Source organism: Lissotriton helveticus, chromosome 10, assembly GCF_964261635.1.
Source record: "Lissotriton helveticus chromosome 10, aLisHel1.1, whole genome shotgun sequence".
Taxonomy (NCBI): Eukaryota; Metazoa; Chordata; class Amphibia; order Caudata; family Salamandridae; genus Lissotriton; species Lissotriton helveticus.
Window position 1 is genome coordinate 73,900,589 of NC_136071.1, and position 22,975 is coordinate 73,923,563.

General features: G+C 46.0%; 1 protein-coding gene across 1 annotated transcript in view; it reads right to left on the reverse strand.

The window, feature by feature from the left end:
• Positions 1 to 22,975, reverse strand: part of CDK16 (cyclin dependent kinase 16) — a 232,646-nt gene that overhangs the window by 130,877 nt on the left and 78,794 nt on the right. The window contains 2 exon segments of the mRNA XM_078664785.1: positions 2,991 to 3,149; positions 6,139 to 6,282. Coding sequence (XP_078520911.1) covers positions 2,991 to 3,149; positions 6,139 to 6,282 — 303 coding nt within the window.

A 22,975-nucleotide genomic window follows, 5' to 3' on the forward strand; every position in this document is an offset into this window, starting at 1 on the left:
ATTAGCCTTCTCCCAAAATAGCTTGGCTGCAGTAAATGGTGTGTCCAGCAGGGAAGACGGGACATCTTGAGAATGCAGTGGTGTGCATCCACACTTGTCTAAAAATGATGCTGGTGTCCACAGCACAGGTGACGGGATCTGTAGAGTCTAGTTCGGATTGTAGTGGATGTTTCATAGTATCCTGGCCACCATGTGTGAAGGTGCTGAGTCATGTCCTCTGGAACAGTCAGCAACATCTCCATTCTATATCCCAAAGGGTTTGTGTGCAGCAGATAAAAAGGGAAACTACATTCAGCCAGCATAATTCCAAATTGGGAGATGGAAATACTTTAGCATTGATTCTCTTCAAGTCTCTGTCCGGAAGGGGTACAGAGGTTTATTCCTCGATGTTGCTTCAAAACTTTTGAATAGCCGTGTGCTGGTCTGTAATGCTTTGCAATAAGGCAACGCACAGCTGGTGCTGAGAAAGGCTTTGACCTGAAAGGTAACAGCTCAGAGGTTAACAGCCCAGTTTGCAAAATGTCTGAGGAGGTTAGCCTTAGCCTCTTCTAAGGGTAGATGTAACTCAAATAATGGCATCATCCTGTGAACCACTACTACAAAGGAATCACTTTCCTATGCAGGAGGACCTAAAGGTTAATCTAGGGTGGACTCAAGAGAGGAATCCAAGGCACTGACATTTTGTAAATCAAGATAAAGGGCGGCACAGGACCCTGGAGCCAGTGCTGCAGGAGTCATAGCCAGGTCCAGGACCAGGATATCAACAGCAAAAGGATTTAGGCACGGGCCAATGCCGTTGGCAGAAAGGGATGATTTCATTCAGGGTAAGTCGGCGTCAGGAAAGGGTCCACCAGTGGAAGTCTGACTGGAAGCCCAAGTAGATTCATGGAGGTGGAAGAAGCACCAGAGGGAGCAGGAATCTTAAAAAATACGCAGATCAGGCTCTTCAAAGGACACAAACTGCAGTGGAGAAGACAATGGCCTGGGGAACTTGGGGTGCATTGGCTCTAAGTTTGGTACAGAGACTGAATCGGGCAACAAAGATTGAGTCTGGTGCCGTGACCGGCAACTGCTTGACCTCAACCTGGAAAAGAAGCATTTGGACATCAAGGAGTTTCGACTGCGCCTTGAGTGGTCCTTTCTTGAATTGTCCTTGGACTTGCATTTCAGATTCGCCTTAGACCTACATAATGAGGGGTCCTACCTTGCTTCTTGTGTGTGATGAAGCAAAGCTTGACCATGCTGAAGGCCTTCTGGTGCATCAAGAAACACTTGTCACAAAACGTGGAGTACTGCTTAGTTATAGGGGAACCAAAAGTAGATACTGTGTTGATCTGTCATCAAATGCTGCTTCCAACACAAGCAACACAACTTGAAACCCTTTGTCTTCAGTGGCAAGATCTCTGCACATTGCAAAAGTTTAAAATGAGTTCATTCAAAGAACAACTGAGATCTATAGGGGGAGAGCTCAGGATCTGGGTATTTGAGTGCAGAAAAATACGTGCAAATGGCCACAGGCAGGAGTGGTGCCTTTATGTAGTTCTTCGTAGTCATGTTCAAAAGTTGGCTGGTGTCATAACGGAGGTAGATGGCACAAACTGGGCACGCAGAAGTTATTGCAAGAGTTTCTGGTTCCAGTGTGGAGCCTGAGAACATTAAAAAAGTAAGGAATCTGCCATTAAAAGTATTCATACCAAAAACTATTTAACGGTATCCCCATACTTTACATATCAACCATACTACTCTCAAACCATTACTGCATCATGAGACAACCCATGTCATAACATTGTACACCCACAGCATGGCCAGTTCATAAACACAATTTACCCATGTCACAACTATATCAAACCTACATTTTAACCATATCGCACCCCCATCTCACCCATAATACAACCCCATCCAACCCATATCACAGCATCTAACCGATATCATACCGGCATCGAACTCACATCGTAGTCACATTTTACCCACATCATAACCAGTTTCTAAGCATATTGTAGCCACTTAATACTTATATCGAACCCATTTCATAGCTACAATAAAATATATTCATATCCACTACTTTTCCTGATGTCCTTCTACTAAAACCATATCCTAAGAAGATCATACATTCATATCCTTAAAAGTACAATTAGCATTACTCTTCATGTCCAGTCACCCCATATCAATCCATATTTTACAATACTGAATCCTTAACCACATTGTTCCTATATCAAAACACAACCCACCCTTATGAAATACCCATATCACACACCGTACATAATCAGCATGCGTAGAACTTGGAGACCGCAGCACCAGGATGCCCGACCAATCGCAGAATAGCTTTATATAAATACATATATTGGTGTGATACCATTACACTGCAGGAGTTACATCGGGAGTGGACAGAATAAGGTCGAGAGTCATGCAATCGCAGGTAAGTTTTTCAGTCTTTTACATTGCAGATCATTAATTCAGAAGTTTTTTTTAAGTGTCTTAACCTTAAAAAATATATACATGTACCATCATACACATGTTGAGGTTAGGACTAAATGGTTAGTGTATCCGGGTAGTAAGGGGTTTTTAGGGATCCGATATATATATATTTATTTATAGATATACACACTGTATACACACATATGTGTTTACAGTGTGTATATGTATACATTTATACACACACATAGAAATGAAAAAACAGTTAAAAAATGTTATCTGGGAGGTAAAGCACTCCTAATGTAAAGTACAGTGATGTAACGGTACTCCAGATGTAATGGCCTAGATATGAGGATTATGGATGTAAAAAAAACAAGCAACATTCACCTAGATTGCATCTCTCTTCCCAGTTGCAGCCATTCCATAGTCATGTCATCAACATTCCACCAAAATGTAACTCCATTGTGTAACCTAGGAGCCCATATGTGGGAAACCCTTCCATTTTCACTTTTGCTCATTCACACCCTTTGGATTCTAGAAGGCACGTGCTTCACATAGGACGATGCGGGTAGGTATACCTAGTCGGCCACTCCGGTTCAGGTAGGAACTGAGGCTCTTGCAGACTGCGCCATGTGGCCGGTGGATGGGCGGCTTTTGGAAGGTGCTTGCAGCGTACTGGTGGAGGAAGGATTGCATGCTGTGAGACGTAGGGGGCTTCCCGTTCTTCATGATGGGTTCTGGGAGCAGACGCCAAGGAGAAAGGAGAGAGGGGGTGGATGGATGAGGAGTCCAGAGGCAACAAAACAGGACACAGAGGCAATGGTGGGACAGGGGAACAGTGGGGAAGGAGGATGCAAGAGAAATAAGCACAGGATGAAAAGAGGGAAGATAATGGGGGTTGCAGATGGGAGGGAGATCAAGAGACAGGGTAGGAGGGTGGACAGCAGGGATAGAAAGTTGAGCAAATGGGAGAAATGAGGAGAACATGGAGAAAGACGGTAAGAAAAGCGTACAGCATTTGAGTGACAAAGGATGGACATTGAATAATGAAAGAAGAAGTTAAAGAGAGAACGTGTGAAAGGGAACAGCGCAAGAAGAATAAAATGAGAGGACGAAGCGAGTGGTGGAGAAAGAAAATAAATAATGAAGATAATGAAGGGCAGATTTATGAAAGGAGAGACAATATAATAACCGAGGGAGGGACAGAAGTGAGGCCAAAAGAGGTAGCAGACGGAGAAGACAGTGGTTTGTGGGAATTGTGTAATGTTTAGAAGGAGAACAGTAGAGCAAAAACAAAAATGAATGATAAAGCCAAAATGAGGCACAAGGGAGATACCCGGTGATAGGAGTGGAACAAATGGGACAGACAAACGAGAGAGTAAAATGAAAGGGGTAGAGAGGAAGAAAGTGAGAGCAGCCAGAAATTAAGAGAAAAAGCAAGGAGGAAAGGCCAGTACAAAAGCAAAAAGCAGCGATGGAGAATAAGATGGTAGAAGGAGAAGCAAGCAGGGAAAGAGTAATCAAGGAAGAAGATGGAGTGGGAAAAAATAGTCCATGAGAGTGACAAGCGGCATTAGAAGGGTTTCAAATTTTGATTCCGTGTAGAATAGGAAGGTCCAGAGAATAAATGTGTGAGGGAAGAATAGAGTGTAGAGACGGGAAAGATAATAGAGGAGGCAAGAGACAGGGTTAACAGTGTTTTCGGTGGGGGGAAAAAGGGAGATAGCAGAGGTGTGGGATGAGACAAGTGCATGGGAAAATGTATACAAAGTAACAGGCGAATTAAGCAAAAGGGAGGAAAGTAGTTGTTTGAGAGATGAAGGAGATTGGGGCAGAAAGCAAGAAGAAGAGAGCCAGGAAGTGGTGGAGGGTTTAGTGTGCAATGTAAAGAGGACAGGACACAAGAACAGAGATGGATATTGCAGAGACAGGAATAAAAGCAGTGGGGAGATAGTTGGAACAGAATGAAAATCCAGAACAAGCAAAAGGGAGTTGAAAATAGAACACAGGGATCAAGAGGGAGGGAGGACAGCAAAGGAAGGAAACGTAAAATTAACGAAGGAAAATTAAAAGGCAACAGAACCAAAAAAAAAAGGCACTCGCAATTAAGAAACAGGCAAAATAAGGCACACATGCACTGCGTACAGCGATCTGGGTAGGTACAACATAACTCACCTGTGTGCTCGCCCTCCTACCTCCTTTCTTTACCAGACACCATATACCGAACTGTGGCCTACCTTTCTTACTGGACACAGTAGATCAGACTCGCCTATGGGCATGCCCTGCATCCTCCCTGTCTTACCTTATACCAAAGAGGGCATTCAACCATGTTCACGCCCTGCATCATTCCTGTCTTACCTTATAGCAAAGACAGTGCTAGCCTGTGTGTACGCCCTGCAGCCTTCCTTCCTTACCTGGAACCATAGATCAACCACCATTGAGGACACCCTGCGACCTCCCTTCTTTACCTGAAATCACAGACTGACCTCGCCTCTGAGCCAGCTCTGTGGCTTCCATTACAGACACAATAGATACAATGGTGGGGACAGTACTTTGTTGCCAGATTGTATGCAAGTCAATATTGTTTTTTTTGTGATTAAATGTGACAGGTTCAAATAGAAGAGGTTTACTTTAGAACTGTGGCAAATAGACTAGATTTCTGAAAGATTTGGAGTAAAACAGAGTTAAACTACTGGTTTGTGTAACTCCACTTCTCACGACAACTTTACTTTACAGTAGACAGATGCACTGGTAAAGCAACTTATTTTATATCCAACAATGCCAAGTTCACCTAAGGAAGCCAGGATTAAATCTCAGTGCTTCTTAGAAGATTACCTAGTATGTACGGGTGAGCACCATTATGAATGCCCAGGCTGATGGGAAGGGTCTACAAACAAAGAGTGATAGCTACTTCCTTTTCCACATAGAGCAGGATCTAGCACTTCAGAGAAGAGGGGAGAGCAGTATTTACTTCCTCTTCCCTGTAGGAAGGGCTCTGCTGCTTGGGAGAAGAGGGGAGGTACTTGTAATATCAACAATTAAATAAAATATACTATCCATAAGCTATTAATAATGATAACAGTTGTATTTAACACAAGCAGTAGTTCTTGCAGTGAGTAAGTGGTAGCATTTGAGGATGTTGCCTCCAAGATACACTATCAGCTCAAGCCCAACTTGGTTTCTACATTGAAACACAATGCCTAGAGGGCCTTGGGGTGGGCTGAGGGAAGGAGAATCATGGATCTTTAAACACTCTTGAGACAGCACTTCAAAATCTGCTTAAGGAAGGATGTCTTTCTGAGCACTGTGAAGGTGAGGTGAGAAGAACATGTGCGATATGGCATGGTGTCAACAGGTTTCCAGCAAGGATACAAGGCCAGGTGTCATGCCAATAGTGATGGTACCTATTGAATGGCCAGAGCGGGATTGGGATTCAGATTCACTAAAAACACTACTCCCAGCTTACCTTCCAGAACTAGATCCATTTCTGATGTTCCTTGTTTTCCATCCCATTCATCTCCCACCAAAGTTAGGATACCGCCCACTCGAACCAACCAGACTTCTAGGATTCCCAGTGCCACTCGAGTAGCAGCCAATGGACTGTGATGCTCAGAACAGTCAGATTTAGCTTCCCACTACTCATACCCACTTCCTCTTTACTTCTGAGTGTTAACCTCTCCACACACGTTACAACCTCTTCCCTGCCCCTCGTGGAGCAGCACGTACCGTTGTCACTGTTGCTGTTCTCTTCGATGGTGATTTGCTCTGTCAGTTCGGACAGACTCTTTTCGGCTGAACGGCTGCCCCGCAGGGTCATGGATAGCTGCCGCTTGATCTTCTTCATCCTGTCCATGGTGGAGGTTACAGCGGCTGGAAGAGGGAAGGGGAGGGCAATTTAAATTGTGGTATTTATATTTCTGTAGCTTATGTTCATGCCATGTAGTTACTACATCCTCTCCCACAATATCTTCCTGTTGCGCTCTTAGTACCCAAACTTGAATCTCAGCACAGATGCCAAGGTCTGCCCATTTACCATTATGGAGTCTTGGTCCAAGTTCCAATGGCAGGAACTTTGCCTAGTTCCTCCCACAACACCTATGTTGGGTCCGCTCAAAGCACCTATACTGTATCGTGCTAGCTGCATCTGTGTTAAGTCCCAACTTCCACACCTGTGCACAGTTCTGTAAGCCACAACCATGCCCAAACCTTTTGTACACATCTATGCAGAGTCCTGCCCGAAAGAAAAAGCTTGGCCACTTCTTACTACTCACAAATTGTAAGTTACGGCCTCCTTCGATACTGGATACCTGAACAGAGCGTAGGACAGGCTTCGAATTGGACAATAACCAAAAAGTTAACCCGTTGTTAAACGTGGACTCAGTCGTTAGTGTCTAAGCCCCACTCTCTGCAGATGGCCACAACATTTCCTTTAGTGCGGGTGCTTACTTTGAGTATTTGTGGTGAATAGGCACATCCACTTCTCACCCAAGTTTATTCTGCTCCTCAAATGGGACTGTCCCTCAGCTCTCTTCCTTCAGCCTGGCAATAGGTAAACCTGTTAAAACTGCAGATGGAGCTGCTCCTGGGCAGCCTTGCTTGCTTTGGCTGCCCAATGCCTGGCGGCACAGGAGGTTAGTGCACTACAGAAACACTTTACACATACCTCAGTGAGAAGAGCACAACACAGAAAATAAACTAAGTTGGTGCCAGAAACAATACTATAGTTTTAGAGTAAGAAGGGAAGAATGAGGAAAATGAGATTAAGCCGCTATATTCAGGATAAGATAGTCAGAAATCAGTATTTTCTGCTGCTTTGTCAAATGAGGAGAACCACAATCATCTTCATCAACCCGAGTTCTTGTATACTCTTACTCCTTTCTGTATTCAAAAACAGCTCCCGAGAAATATACATACACAAAGTATTCCAATACATTTATCGGAAGACCGTAAAATATTGGAAAGGGTGCTTTTCCCACCAGATGTCATGGCTTTCTCATGATCAAGAAAAAGGAAAACAGGACAATAAGCAATTGCAAAGCAAATGAGCCGGACTTGCATTTTGAGACCGAAATAAAAAAATTTTTTAAAAAGTTTGTTGCAGTGAAAAACAAGAAAACAAAAAAATGCTTCCCAATACAACACCTCAATAAGGTACAGAATCAAAGGTGTGATTTTGAGCAGAAAAATATTTTCTCATGTACTGCAATGCAAGCACTCCATAAGAGGTAGAATGATGCACCAAAGACCCAGCAGCATGGGGTGAGAAAGTAGAACTCGCCCGGGCCAAGTCAAAGCCCAGTATGTGTTTTTTAAAGAAATGGTAACAGGACATTGCAGGCAGCTGTGCTATAAAGTCAGACCGAACAATGGCCAACAACATTTTTGAATGGTGCTGCAATCAAAAGTGGACATGCCATACTAAGACCATAAAAGGAAACAACTTCTCTGGCCACTTCGACCTGGGAATTGCTAGAGTGTTCCTTGCCAGCGCTAGCTCTCATTGGTGAGCGAGCCAGGGACATCACTTCCCCAGTCAGTGAAGGTCCATTAACTATCCTCTCCGCGTACCCTTACATTTGTAAGGAGACATCCCTGGCCAGTTGATCGATCTCTGCCAACTACAGTGGAGTCTTATGGCACCCAAATTTCTCATCAAGTCCATGGCAGATGCACTCCAACTCCACAGGTCGAAGTGCTATGAAAGAGCCCACTCACACTGGTGAGGTTTAATTTTTAGACCTCTCTCTTCAGTCCACACTCTACTGTGCTCTTACTTTAGTCTTCTTACGCGTAACTCTGGATTTTTTTCCATCCTTCCTATTTCCCCAGCTTCAGCATCCTGAAACTGTCCGAGTGCCCCCTGATGTGAAAGAAGTCGCTCATACGGTCCCAATAACCCTGGCGAACAAGCATTGGCAAGGCCAATAGGTCTGGGTTATATTTTGAGTTTGAATTCAAATATTTTGCAAAAAAAATGCTGCTGTGAAAATAAAATATAAAACAATTGATTTCTGTGTACAATGCACCTATGAGATAAATGATTTAATATGTGATAACTGAGTATACTTTTGAGATGTGAAATAGTTACTCATGAATTGCAATACAAGCTCACTAAAGACAGCGGAAGTATACACAAAAGAACCAATAGCATGAGGTAAGCGAGACATATCATGTGGGAATAGCCAAAGCCCTACTAGCTAGATTTTAAATAATTGAGGACAAGCTCTAGCAGACAATCTCAGTGGTCATTATCACAACAGCTTTGTAAAAAGGCCTCCTTTTACTCTAGATACGCTGAGCTGGTTTGGTCTAAACAGTAACTGTACATGCTTCTAGAAGGATTATCTGCGTTAACAATGCACCGCTTAATCATCCCCACCCCCAAGTACATTGACTCAATATATTTACTAACACATTAGACATACAGCAACTAAACCTCTATTTTAAACAGTATGTATCCTGCATCCAGGGGTGGATCTATGAAAAATTCCTCAAGCTCAACCAAAAGAAATATTGAGCTGTTACTAATATAGTGCATCTCCGCCCTACGGGATGTGAACTTCTGCTCCTTTCTATAGAACCATGTCTTAAGCCTACTTTGACCCATCGGAATCTTCAGACATTTGTAGGCACCAACCTGTGCGCTGATCAGTGCAGTCTCCGTCGGAGGCATCTACGATCTTAAGCTGATAAATTATCATCTCCCACATATTTTCTTCTACCAACAAATTGAGAATGTGAACCACAGAAACGGTGTCTAAGCAAATCTACCTCAATTTCCACCACAAGCGAACAACTGCGCTCCACCTACTACATAAGTTAAGAAAATTTGACCTAGTCGCTCCAGTGTGAAATTTATTGTGTTAGGTTTCAGTGGCAAATAAGTGAAGCGTACGTAACAGCACATGATAACGCACTCTCCGGTCTTCATCCGAATTACGGTTGTGTCAACATCAAGCAGGTTGTTAAACCACGACTACCTACATCATTTTGAGTAAAGATAGTGCAAAAAGAACGCAAGCAGACTGTTAGTAAGAAACATCTTCCTCCTGAAACCATCAGAGGTGAAATGTGGTAAGCATCGATCTCAGATTGCACTTGTTTTTTCTGGTAATTAGATGGACACAGTGCACAAAAAAAAAACGGGTGCCATTCACAAAAGTGCACAAATGGCGACAAGGTGGCATTTTATGAGAGTGCCCAAAACTAGAGCAGGTGCTGGTCAACAGAAGCACAAATAGAGAGCAGGTGACACTTCGCCGAGTGCATTCACTGGGATAAAGTCTGGAAACAGGTGAATGTTTGGGGTGCTACCTCCAGTTAGACCCATTTACACTGAATTACAGGTTTGTATCGCAGTCAGCTAAATTAATTCTTATCTGAGACTGAACGCATATTATTCTGTTAGGCATGATTAACTAGAATTCAGGATAATATATAAATTTGCAAAATCTGAAGATGCTGTATGAAGTTTTTACAAGGTCAATCAGTAAAGGCTCTGAGAGCAAGACTTTGAAAAATCAACACTGGGTTTAGGGTACAAACAGGACTACTTATAGGGTTTCTTTTAACAAGCTAGCTGAAGAGCTGCTAGTCCCTGGATGGAGAGAAGGTGGGGGGCAGATGTGTATCCTTCTGTATTGAGCTTGACCAACAGGAGTTGTTGCCAAGGTTTATGTAGCAGAATTTGGGAACTGAAAGGTGGAGCGTGGGTAGTAACAGGTACCACAGATCGTGACGATGGCTAGCTCCACCTCCAAGAGTCAGTGTAACTACATTACATTACCGGTACTATATGGTCAATGCAGACCAATGCTCAGTCAGTAGTGGTATGTACAGAACTAGTGTCACACAGGTCCAAGAGGTCCCGAATCCACTCAGATTTTCAGAACCACGGAATTACTTCTATTCTTTAAATACAAATTTATCTTATATGGATATCCGGTAAACATGTCATCGATCTAGTCCTCCTGGAGCAAAATCAGAAGCCTCTACAACAGGCATAGTCTTTGGGCAAACAAAGCTTAAACAGCCTCTCATAGGGTACTGAGACAGACACAAACACACCACTAATTTCATGTCCTACTCGAAGTGCCCCAAAAATAAATCAGTCATACAGAGGTAACATTGTGCTATGAGGAGAGGTCTCCACAACCTGTGCAGAAGATATTTGACACACGACAGAAGCACATTAAAGATAGTATATGTCAAGAGGTACTTGTGACTGTTAAAGAGTTAATTTACTAAATATTCCAAAAGCAATGCCAACTAGAAGGAGCTGAAGCCTGAAATCCTATTGGTCAAGATAAAATGGAGAAGCAACAATGTAAAAAACAACAAAAAGAAAAAAACACAACAAAAACAGATCTGCACAACGCCCAAGTAAATTTTGGTGCAGGCCCCAAGAAAAATCAAGACCCATCCAATCAGGCAAACTATAGTGAAATCTTCAATGGCCATTCCTAGGTAAACAATTCGAAAGAGCATTTTTACTCAACTTTCCAATGAATTGAGGAAAATAAGTTAATATTGGATCAACAGTATGTATTCAGATCAGGCAGAAGCAAGAGTCAGCCCTCATATCCATGTCACTACCTTAATCTCATCGTGGACGGAGAGGCTACCTTACTACTTCTGAACTTTTCAGCAGTATTTGATACTGTTAACTCCCAGATACTATAACACAAACTCACTTCTCAGAAAATGCCCTAAAATGGACTGGCTCACACCTCAAATGCAAACACAACTTGGTTTTTTTTTCATACCACTCTTCTTATCCTCCTCAGGGAGCTAGATTTTCTCCCCTACTACTCAGCATCTATTTAACACTTTAACATTTTACAACTCGTTTTAAAATTGGATGGCCCTGAAGATCTCTACAAGCCTAGACTTGCCGATTCATGCCTTAAGTCCCTGGATTACGATGAATTACCTAAAGCTCAACGTCATGAAGATTACGACCCGTGGAACATGGTACAAACACCAGCCTACCGACATAAGATGCAAAGAGCTCGATGCTCTGCCAGCTAAGTCAAGAGAAGTGAAAAGAATCCTAAGAGAAACTATGGACCCAAATCTGTCCAGGATACCACATGCCACTGAGGTTGTAGTGTGTTTATCTAGGGACCTGAATCGATATTTCTATTGTATGCCCTTGTCCGGTTATAAATCAATAATATCCATACAACGGCATACAAACCCTATTCATAATTCGTCGTAGCACATGCTGTCACATTAAGCAAGACTACTCCTCCAGCTCCTTAGAAAGCACACCGAGTTCTTAAACAAAACCAAGCCTCCAGCAACCTGGGAAATCCCCATTGCCTTTGTTTTGATTTCGTCCTAGAACTCCTGTAAAGCACTGTAAGAACGGCCAGTTCTTAGTGACATCTTTATTGACGTCTTATGTCCAGCCTTACGTCAAACCCGGCACCTTTCAGGTATAAATATACCAACGCTGCCTTAAGCAAACACACGGTGGTGATTCTGGAGCAGCTATCTACTTGCCCGAGAGCCCAGCTGTTGCGAGAGCCCACGGATGCTGCCCCTCCCTTTTGACGCGCTGAGAAAGACGCTGTCTTTTCTCCTGCCGAGAAAATCCAGCTCCGGCGTTTCCAGCCCACCCTTGCGGGTGACTGGGATATCGAGTCCTGAGAGAGAGATACCAGCCCTCCTGCTTTCTATTACCCAGGTACTGAACTGACTAAACCCTTACAGAGAATTCTTGAGTCAGATTCTTGGCAAAACAAACTTAATTTAAACTGCTACTTACTTACTCCTTTCCACGTATTAGGCTTAGGTCAGGTACACCGGGGTAGGCGTATTTAGAAGCATCAGTGGAGTACGATTAGACAATGTATGTATATATTTTATCTATTTTAAAGTATCATATGGCTAAGAAACCATATCAATGCTTTTACAGTATTATTTTATAATCCTGCTTTTACTGTACGCACTTTACTTCACTATAAATATTGCAATTGTAGCAATTCATTTCTCTTGTATGAGGAAGGAGACTGCTCAATAAATTATACCTTTTATTGAAAATGCCCGTCTCTCTTTTCTCTACAATCTGGTGAAACTAAGTACGCACCTTTGACTGAGTGAAATAGCTGTCTTTTGTTTTCACACGACTCTAGAGATACACTCTTATTCAGGGAGAGCAAAGTTGTCATGTTTTATGGTTGTCAGAAGCTAATCCCTTCTTGTCTATCCAGGGAGGTTAAACTCCTCCTCGTTTATTCGAGAAAGTTTCTAGTGACCTCTGAGCTAGCTGGCAAACCTTAAGTCTAATATAATCAGTAGAGACCTAGATAACCTCAGTCCTACGTCTATACTGCTGAATATATTATTCCAATGCGCAGAGCCTATTGGGAATATAGGAACTACACTACAAGGTCACAAGGAGCATCTTTTACACAATGAAAAAGCTGCAATATCGTCCCATATCTCGGACGGCAACAAAAATGACAAGCTTTTCCCACACTCGTGGTGTTCAAGCTCAGCTATGCGAATTGGGATATACATTAGTTTATTGCCCCGGTTTGTAAATGTCAAATTTAACAAATCCAAAATGTTGCAGAAAATCTCCTCCACGGCTTCACCTCAGAGCGCACGATGCCAGTCTTCACTTGCAACCTGTAGTTAGACATTCAACGTTCACATGACTTTACATCGTCCACATAGGCTCCCAGGGAAAAGGGCCATTATACCTACAAATTTAATTTAAACACTACAAACAAAATAGGACATTGTTACAGGCTAGAACCAGGGATCATCATACCAGCTAAGAATAAGAAATGATAGACGACAATAATAATACAAAACATCCATAGAAGGCTCCGTTTTCCTGGTACAAGCTGTCATGCGCTGGACCCCACTGCCAGCAAGACTCCAGGCACCCAAGAGCCTTTATGGGTCTGAGGAGAGGCGAACACATGGCTGTTCCCAAGATAAATTACATCAACTGGTGACCCTGGGACAGAACTCCGAACGACAACACTTGTAGCAATATAAACACGGTGGAAGTTATGAAACAGTACAGATCTGCCAACCATACCAAGAGCATAGACACAGACATTCAACCCAAATTGGGGAACTCCACCCAACATAACCACACAATGACCTTGATTACAGATGGAACTTAATAACTACGCCTCTTGAATCAACACTACAAGCACCCGCTGCCACTCTGTACCTGAAGACCCGCAACCTGTCTAAGGACGTATAGGACTCAACTATAGCTCCGTATTAGGTCTACGCTATCTTCTACCCCTAGCAACAATATGGAGGACAATTCATCTAATCTTTACGACGGCTCTCCGAGTATTAATTGGATATAATTCCATGTCATCCTATCACATAATATTTCAGTTTGTTACCCGAATCCTTATGGTCAACGGGGCAGGGAAATAAAGTATGTGGGGGAAAAAGTTGTGGAACCATGCTGGAAACTGGATGGAATAAAGGCAGGCTATATCAACCCACCTAACTAAATGTTAAATGTTGTATACTTGTAAAGCGCACAGCTGCCCCAGCAAAGGGGCGTCCTGGCGCTGTATACCGCTGGGGAACCCGTCCTGGCTTTCCCTGTGGGATGGTCCCTACTGGGAATCCCCAAGGTGGAGCCAGGCATCCCCGGTGTTGATGGGGCCGTTGTGGAGATTAGGCAAGCTAATGCCCAGAGTTGCCGAGTGGGACACCAGGTTAGAGTAGGCACCGAGGCGAGAATTGTCAAGTCCGCTGACCCTGGTCCACGACCCTGCCGCGTCGGGAATTGAACCCTGGTCGACTTCTGCTCCCGGGTCTGCCGCCTCTAACCAGTGAGCCACACCACTCCACTAACTAACCACTCAATACTACCCAGGCAGCCCCGGAGAGAACAAAGATCAGCCAAAAATGGGTGGTCCAGCGATGACTCTAGCGTAGACCACTCTGCAGGGCCCCAATAGTCTTATACTCTGAGCATCGACATCCTATAATGAAAACTGGATGAAATAATGCAGTGAATCCTGGCAAATCACTTTAGCCGACAACGCACCATGGCAATGAGATACAGGTCTGTACCGCAGTCTATTCTGGCAGCTCTGATCCCCCCAGTCACTCTTTAGCCACACGTCACCTCTTCCTGGTCCATAAGATAACAGAGCGGACAGCCTCCTGCCAGAGGCAGCATAAGACATAATATCGAGAGCATAAGAGAAACACTACTACCAACACAATCAAGGGCCCTGCAGAGCTGACCAGGGCTGCCAGCATAATACAAATGTATAATATGCTCTTCTGACTGTCACATGTCCTCATCCATCACATGGATAAGCGCTGCGTCCATTAACAGCGTAAGACATCTCTGAGGTCATCATGCACGTCATGGAAACACCTCCCACACAGGCTCAGGGCACATACACTTTCACCCACACACCCGCACGGTGCAGCGCGATACCCGCCTTGGAAAGCGCTTTGACGCCATATATTGGGATAGTAAATGGGATTATAAATGCTGTACAAATACCAATATAGAAACAGATTTCTTCGCCTATTCAGCAGTCCCTGCATAATGGCTTAAGCCCCCAACCACCTGTAAGTCACTGGGCTCGAGGGAGAGCCATAGGGTGCGCTTAGGGCCCCCCCCCCCCCCCCAAACCCTGGCACTCAGCAGCTAAGTGGAGACCGGTGCAGCCCCCCACGCGCCAGCTCCGCGTCATCCCGATTTCCCAGGTCCCCCCTATTTCCCGTGGCGCGGCTTCCCCCTTCATGTCGCCCACGGCACGTGCCGCCTCTCTCTGAATCCGTGATGAGGTGACACCAGTGCCCGCGAGAAAGGGTCCTTGTCACCTGCTCGGCACGCGCCGCGCCCCCCACGCCGCATGCATCACCGCGTGGGCTCTGGAGATATTTTTGGCGGATGTTCCTCGCGGGCGCCTGCAGCAGGATTGCACGAGCTGGGAAGAGAGGCCTGCACAGTGAAGAGACTGCCCCACTGGGCCTGCCCAGTTTAAACCTCTAGGAGAGAGGGTGGACTCTGGCAGATCTGACGTGGTACCCCAGCCAGGGCTGCGATAGAAGTCACACGTGAGCTCTAAAAAGGGACATTCTGCAACCCGTACTGCTGGTGCAGAATTAGGTAAAAATTCATTTGATTTCTTTTCACTAAATGGCTCCTTCAAATCATTGGCCCCTCTGCCACAAGAGTCCATACTGCCCATGTCTACTACCACTACATTTTGCAGATAAGAATATGGGCATCCTGGGTGACAGATGGGGCACAGCGGACTGTCGCACGCCACTCCCTGGAGGGTGGGCGTAGTGTAGACAGCATTAGTGCGCACACATATTGTGAAACTGCTCTAGGCAACTAGTGATATGCATTTTCTCTCTTTAGGCCTGCTGCATGCGTTGCTGAACCTTCCCAACCAGGGACAGTCCACTGACAACATGCGGAGGACGATGCAATCGCATAGGACCAGTGCACGGAAACAAGATGGCGGGTGGTCAGGCAGCCATAAGCGCAGAATCAGCACTGCACTAGGCATGCACTGATCTTTTCCCCACTCAAGCTATTTCAGATACATGTGCTACCCAAGTGCCATCGGCTTAAGTGGGTGAATCTGGATGGCGTAGCTCAACAACCACTTAAAGTCACCAAGTGCCAGACAGCATGACCAAGGAATCACTGGGTGGGACACTGACAGTGTACAACAAATTCCCTGAGAAACTCAGTCAAGGAAAGGGACTAGGAAAATGCTTCGGACGTGCTATCCGTGATTCACCCATGGTCAAGGCCACAGATGAAGTGAGGAAAACAAAAAATGATGGGTTGTTTGCTTGCATTAACCCCTTCGCTGCGGCGGCAATTCCGCCGCAGCGCTAGGTGGGAGGGGGGCCGAGCGGCGCTTGCATGCTCGTGACGGAACCGCTCTGTCACGAGCCTCGGTTGAGCTGTGCTCATGACGGAGTGGTTCCATCATGGCCCCGCCCGCTCGATGGAACGTCCAGCGCAGGCGCGGAATTCGCGCCGCGCAGGCGCGCCGAGTGGGCCATGACAGAACCGCTCTGTCATGAGCACAGCTCAACCGAGGCGCATAACGGAGCGGTTCCGTTATGAGCATGGAACGAGTTAATCTAAGCCACAGGTAATGATTCTATTCTGCAATCCAGTACTGCAACCTTTTGCCAACCATGCCACCTCAGACAGGTACCAGTCATATGGAAATCAGCCCTGGTCCGGCTCCAATAGGAATAATCTCTAACTGCTAGACCCCGTCCCTTCTGAACAGAGACACTACAGACCCTAGACCAGTTCCGGCATATATGGGCATCACCAGGAGGCAGGGTAGGATTGGTAACGCGGGCACCCTGGAAATAACCAAAGGGCCAGTAGCCAAGTTCTAGCTTTGGGTTTCTTTTTTGGGCAGCCTGGGGGCTCATTGTGTTGTTCGGATGCCGCCAGCGGCCCAGTGGGTGACTGAGTCGCCCTTCTTGAGGCAGATGGGGGGTGGTATCACTCTCTTTCTCTTGATGGTCCGGCCCATTATTGTATACTGATCGAACGGGGGCAGGAGGTCTGAGCAGAAGTGGTCTCACTTGCATTCATGTGTGGCTCAGCAGTGTGAACTAATCTGTGCATTTAAAAAAAAAAAAATCTAAGCAAGTTAATAAAACATGCCCTCCACCCACTTTCTTTTCATAAAACTTTGCTGAAGCAGTGCTTTGAGGAAAGGCAATATGCAAATGCGGGCCACTTTTTTGGGTGTGCCCGGGCAGGTTTTTGATCCCAATCCAACCCTGCTAGGAGGTTGCATCTGGAGTACTACAGCTCAGCGAGTGCGGGACCCACTTCTGGGCACATCTGTCTCACTTTGGGCATCGGACTGGGTGGATTGTTCGAATTACTCTCAGCCACTGGTGATTACTCTGAGATGCAAACCAGTCCATCGGGGTTTTGTTCACCATGCCACCCCAGACAGGAACGAGCCATAGCAAATTAGTTTTGAAGTGAGAAAACAATTATTCTAAAACTGCAAATCTGGGAAGATGAAGAGACATAACCCTTAGAATATAAGAATGTCACACATATCCTTGGGTCTTCCCACAGGCCCAGAATTTGGAAGAGAATGTAGTCTTACAACTAGAGCGGTCAACCTGGGGAACCGGGTTCGAGTCTCGGCAACAACCCTCAACATCCTGTGATTCTGGGCAAATCCCCTAATCTCCCCGTGCCCAACAAAAATTAATGTTTCATTCTGTACCGAAACTGGTGCTCATGTAAACTGCTCTGAATATATATATATATATATATATATATATATATATATATATATATATTATACGCGCTGTGGAGTGCGCCTGGTGGCACATGTACTGGCTGATGGCTGCCCCAGTTCTGGAGGTACCAAATCAGAGGGACTGTTCATTATTTCATTAGTCAGCCCTGAGATGAACAAGCAGCAAAGACACCTAAGCTGCAGAGTGCAAGTGTAGTGTTTAGAAATAGGCGCTCTCATTGGCACCAAGCGCACATAAACGTGATGGAGACCTGTTGTACCAAGTTGGAGCCCGACTATGTGTAGATATACGAGACTCATAGAAGACAAGCCTAGCTACAAAGCATTGGAGCACTGCACAGGAGAGACAAAGATCTTACCAAATCTAGCCAGCCAGCCCAGACCGATTCTACAGAAAGGCGTGTCTGAGTCCACAATATCACACAAAGTAGCCAGGGTACTGTGCACCCGAAATAGTATGCATAATACCGGAAGGTGAAATGAATCAGCTGGCATAGAAGAGGTGCCACAACTCCTACAGTTGGCATGGAGTTTACAAACTTGTGAGGTGGAAGAATTCCTTTAGGAATTTTGAATGACTTTGCACCGAAGAAACACAGTTGGCAACAATATGGCAAAGACTATTACCGCTCCTCCCCCAAAAAAACAAAAAACAAGCATTTACAATGCAATAGGTTTCGCATTTGAGAGAGTTTAAGCTATTGGCATTGTAAATGACAATGCCTTTCATGTGTATGTTTTGATAATTAACACATAAATAAAAGGCAGTGTCTTTTAAAATGCCAATTGCTCAAACTCTTGTAATTGCGCGACCTATTCAAAGAAGCAGCCACCATTGTCCCAGGTTGCTTAGAAAGTGAAAGTTTGCATGGCGCATTGATTGTTGCAGGAAAGCATGTCGTGCCTGCAGTAGGAGAAACTATTTAAAGAAAATAGTGCTTACAGACTAAAAAACACTAACTGTGTAACAGCCGAAGTAAAAGGGCCAGTCCTCATGGGAGGTTACCAATGAACACAAGGTGGTACTAAGGAGGGACTAACAAGCCTATTAATGAACCAGAAGCCAGCTTTTACGAATGACAATGACACAAGCCAATGACAAATAAGCGGAGAGTGGGTGTGGCTTCTATTCCATACTCCAATACAGCATGGCTCGCAGAACAGCGCATGCGCTGCCCAGGCTAGACCTAAAAATGACAGCCAATGGGTCTAGCGTTGGGTCCTAGCATTTTCACTTTTTTAGTGCTAGCTTTGCCAAGTTTGGTGTTCAACTTTATTGTTTAAGGAGTTGCCGAACCCCGATGAAAATAAAAACAAATCAGGTAAACACAAAATGTTTGATTTGTGTTAAACAGCACACATTGTAGTCCCTGGCACTGAAGGGAACTACTTAGTGTACAGACATACAAGCAGGATGCTGCCACTCACAGTGTAGGTAGCCAATGGCTGAAGTGGGCTGACCCATATCATATGCTCTATGCTGCAGTGGGCGGACGGAAAATGTGAATGACACAACAGACCAATGGCTGATGAGGGGTGAAAACCACTATCAGTAAGTTTATGGTACATATAATGTCATAAAAGTAAAACATATGGACCTAAAAAGAGGTAGGACTGACTGACGATCAAGGTTAGTGGTGATATTCGTCTATGGGCAAATATTGAACTAGATTAGTCCTCCCTGAGGGCAATGCTGCAACCTCAAGAAAAATTGCTTTTTCTGCATCATGAAGAAGGAAATTCACAAAGCATTATTTTGTGTTGAACATGCATTGACAGCAAAATGGTGGCCAGTGATGTGTGGCAAGTGAAGAGGTATTCAGACATCAGCCGCTCACCAGAATGTCCCACTGTCCTGCAGCTTCCTAGGGACGGCTCACTTCCAGTGCTTCCTCTGAACCATGGAGGCAATCATCAAACCAACAGAAGAGCTCATGAGCAGTGACATGGAATGGAACTGGACAGAGAAGCATCAAGAGTAAAGAAAGAGGCTTAGAAAGCAAATTTCTCAAAAATGTTTCAATCAAAACTTTAGAAGAGGAGCTGGCGATGGACGCAAGTCGACTCGACGGGGCTTGTTCTGTGGCTCTGGAAGGATGAGAGCGAGATGGAGTGCAAAGAGGGCAAGAAAAGTAAATGTAAAAGGCCTCTTTATTGGGACAGGGGGCAGTTAGACTCACCCCAACAATGAGAAACGTCCCCAATGAAACTTTACCAACATCCACTCCCCTCAAACATCCTTCCAGCCACCGGCCATCCAACCTACTGCATCCTTTGCCTTCAAGCATCCCATCCCCACCACAAGTGAGGGCACTCGGACCTCACCACTCCAACTGTACCCCTCCCAGCATGCATTAATTAACCGATTCAAGGACCTCCTTCTCCCTGGAGCGCCCGAAGACCAGGGGGAGCAGCTAATGGGAGAAGCCATGAGATTCTCTTCCACTGGATCCCCATGTCAGCCAACTGCCTATGCCAACAAAGCCCCAAAACCAACAGAACCAAGACACTCAAACCAAACAAGCATTGCTGAGGTCAATCATTCTAGTGTTCGTATAGTGAAAAGGTCTTCTAAAGAACCACTCGTGATAAAAGGGGGTGAGCATAAACTGCATTAATACATGCATGCCTGCACTGCAGGTACAACACATGTGGATCAGGACAGTCCTATCCTGACCAGCAGCGGCTCCTCCGCTAAGGAAGATGGGCGTCGCCCCACAGGAAAATCAAATGATAACATGTTATTATCTTTTTATTTGTCCCTAGTGGCTCTGTAGGTGCGGGGCTGGGCTGCCACAGAGCAGCGGAAGGCATTTTCTAATGCACATGATGGTTTGAACTGCTGTCTTGGGCCGGACAAACAATGATGCGCACTTAGCATGTTCTCCACTGGGCTGTATTGCACGGCCTAGGGGGAGAACATGCACACCCTCCCAGCCCCGTCTGTGCACCGAACCACAGTGCTCAGATCAAACACAACGCTGCTGTAATGCTGGTGATAGCAGCAGGGGCGGCCTTAGGCATGTGCAAGCTGTGCACCGGCACGGGGCCACCACGCCAATATATATCCTTAATATAATAATCCTCTGAGGATGGATACATATTTGTGTGGCAGCCCTTGGCAGGTATTTGGCGGCCTCTGTCTCTGTTCCACTTCCAAACACCCTGACCCCCCCCCCCCCCTTCACTGGCCTCCGCGCTCCTCCCCGCCCGGACCCCCTCTTCCTGGGCCCCCTCTCTGCGCTCCCTGCCCAGGGCCGCCATGAGCCTAGAGCCGCCCCGGATAGCAGCGTCGTAATTGACTAGGGGAGTCTGGGAGCCTGCGTGCTTCCTGTTTCCTGCATCATGGACAGAAGGAAAGAGAAGAGGTGGCCATCAGGAAGGCAAGTTAAAAAACAAGCATTGGAAATGCAATAGGTCTCGGAATTATTTGAGTTAGAGCAAATGGCATTGTAAATGGCAATGTCTTTTTGCCTTGTGTTATGGAGTGTATGCATGTGGTGTGTAGTGGAATTATGTGGGTTGGATTGGAATTGTAGCAATGGTGGCATGCTGCGCTTTAGATGACTATGTTTAAAAGTGAAGTGCGCAATACTGCGATTGCTACAATGGTTAATTGTAGATGCGTTAACAATTGATGTGTGTACTGATGGCTGGTGGTGTGTGTGCATGTAGAAATTGTGCACTGATGGCTGGGGGGGGGGGTGTGCCTGGTGGAAGTGTACACTGCCGGATGGTGGTGTGTGTGTGCCTGGTGGAAGCGTGCACTGACGGCTGGTGGTGTATGCCTGGTGAAAGCGTGCACCCTGCATACTCACACACTGCTCACCCTGCACACACACACACTGCTGGCCCTGGAAACCCACATACTGATCACTGAGCATACTTACACACTGCTCACCCTGCATACTCACATACTGCTCACCCTGCCTACTCACATACTGCTCACCCTGCATACTTGCACACGGATCACCCTGTATACTCACACACTGCTCACTCTGCACACTCACACACAGACATGCTGATCACCCTGTACACTCACACACTGATGGCCCTGGACACCCACATACTGATCACCCTGCACACTCACATACTGCTCCTCCTGCATACTCACACTCTGCTCACCCTGCACACTCACACTCTTCTCACCCTGCACACTCACACACTGCTGGCCCTGGACACCCACATACTGATCACCCTGCTGAGGGGGGCTGGAGATGTGGTGACAGAGGGGAAAGGGTGGGTGAAGGAGCGCTAGCTAGTGCTGGAGAGAGTGACAGGAGGGGGAATAGAGGTGTTGGAGATGTGGGAGAGAGAAAAAACAGCGAGCATCTCCTGGATGACGGGCGTGGAAGGGGGCGGTGCTGGAGGATGGGGGAGTAATCGAAGAACAGGGCAAAAGAAAAATAATCAAAGTAAGTGCAAAAAAAATTAGAGGAGAAAATACCCTTACCGGACAAAGGAGAGGCTACAGTCCAAACCCGTTGTTTGCTTTTGTATTTTGTTCCTCGTGTATCATTATTGGTCCTTTTGTGAAGCGCTCTGACACCTTCGGGTAAAGTCCGCGCTATATAAAATTGCATAAATAAATAAATAAAAACCCGTGCTCAAGGGGGGGGGGCAGTGGTGGAGGAGAAAGGGAGATTGAAGTCGGTGCCGGGGAGGGTGAGAGATAGGCGGGAGAGAGAGCGACGGCTGGGCCCTGGACACCCACATACTGATCACCCTGCTGAGGGGGGCTAGAGATGTGGTGACAGAGGGGAAAGGGTGAGTGAAGGAGCGCGAGCTAGTAAAGGAGAGAGTGGCAGGAGGGGCAATAGAGGTGTTGGAGATGTGGGAGAGAGAAAAAACAGCGAGCTACTCCTGGACGACGGGCGTGGAAGGGGGCGGTGCTGGAGGATGGGGGGGGGGTAATCGAAGAACAGGGCAAGAGAAAAATAATCAAAGTAAGTGCAGAAAAAATGAGGAGAAAATACCATTACCGGACAAAGGAGAGGCTACATTCCGAACCCGTGCTCAAGAGGGGGGGGGGGGGGGGGGGGGGGTAGTGGTGGAGGAGAAAGGGAGATTGAAGTCAGTGCCGGGGAGTGTGAGAGATAGGCGGGAGAGAGAGCGACGGCGGAGTCGGGTTTTGAGTTACAGCTGGTTGTGGGCAGAGAATGGAGAGTGCGTCGGGGAGGGGGAGAGGTAGCGAGGGCTGAGGAGCAAGAGGGGTGAGAACCAGCGGCGAGGGGAAGAGTGATCCAGTGCTGGCAGATGAAAAAGGGTGCAGGGAGGTA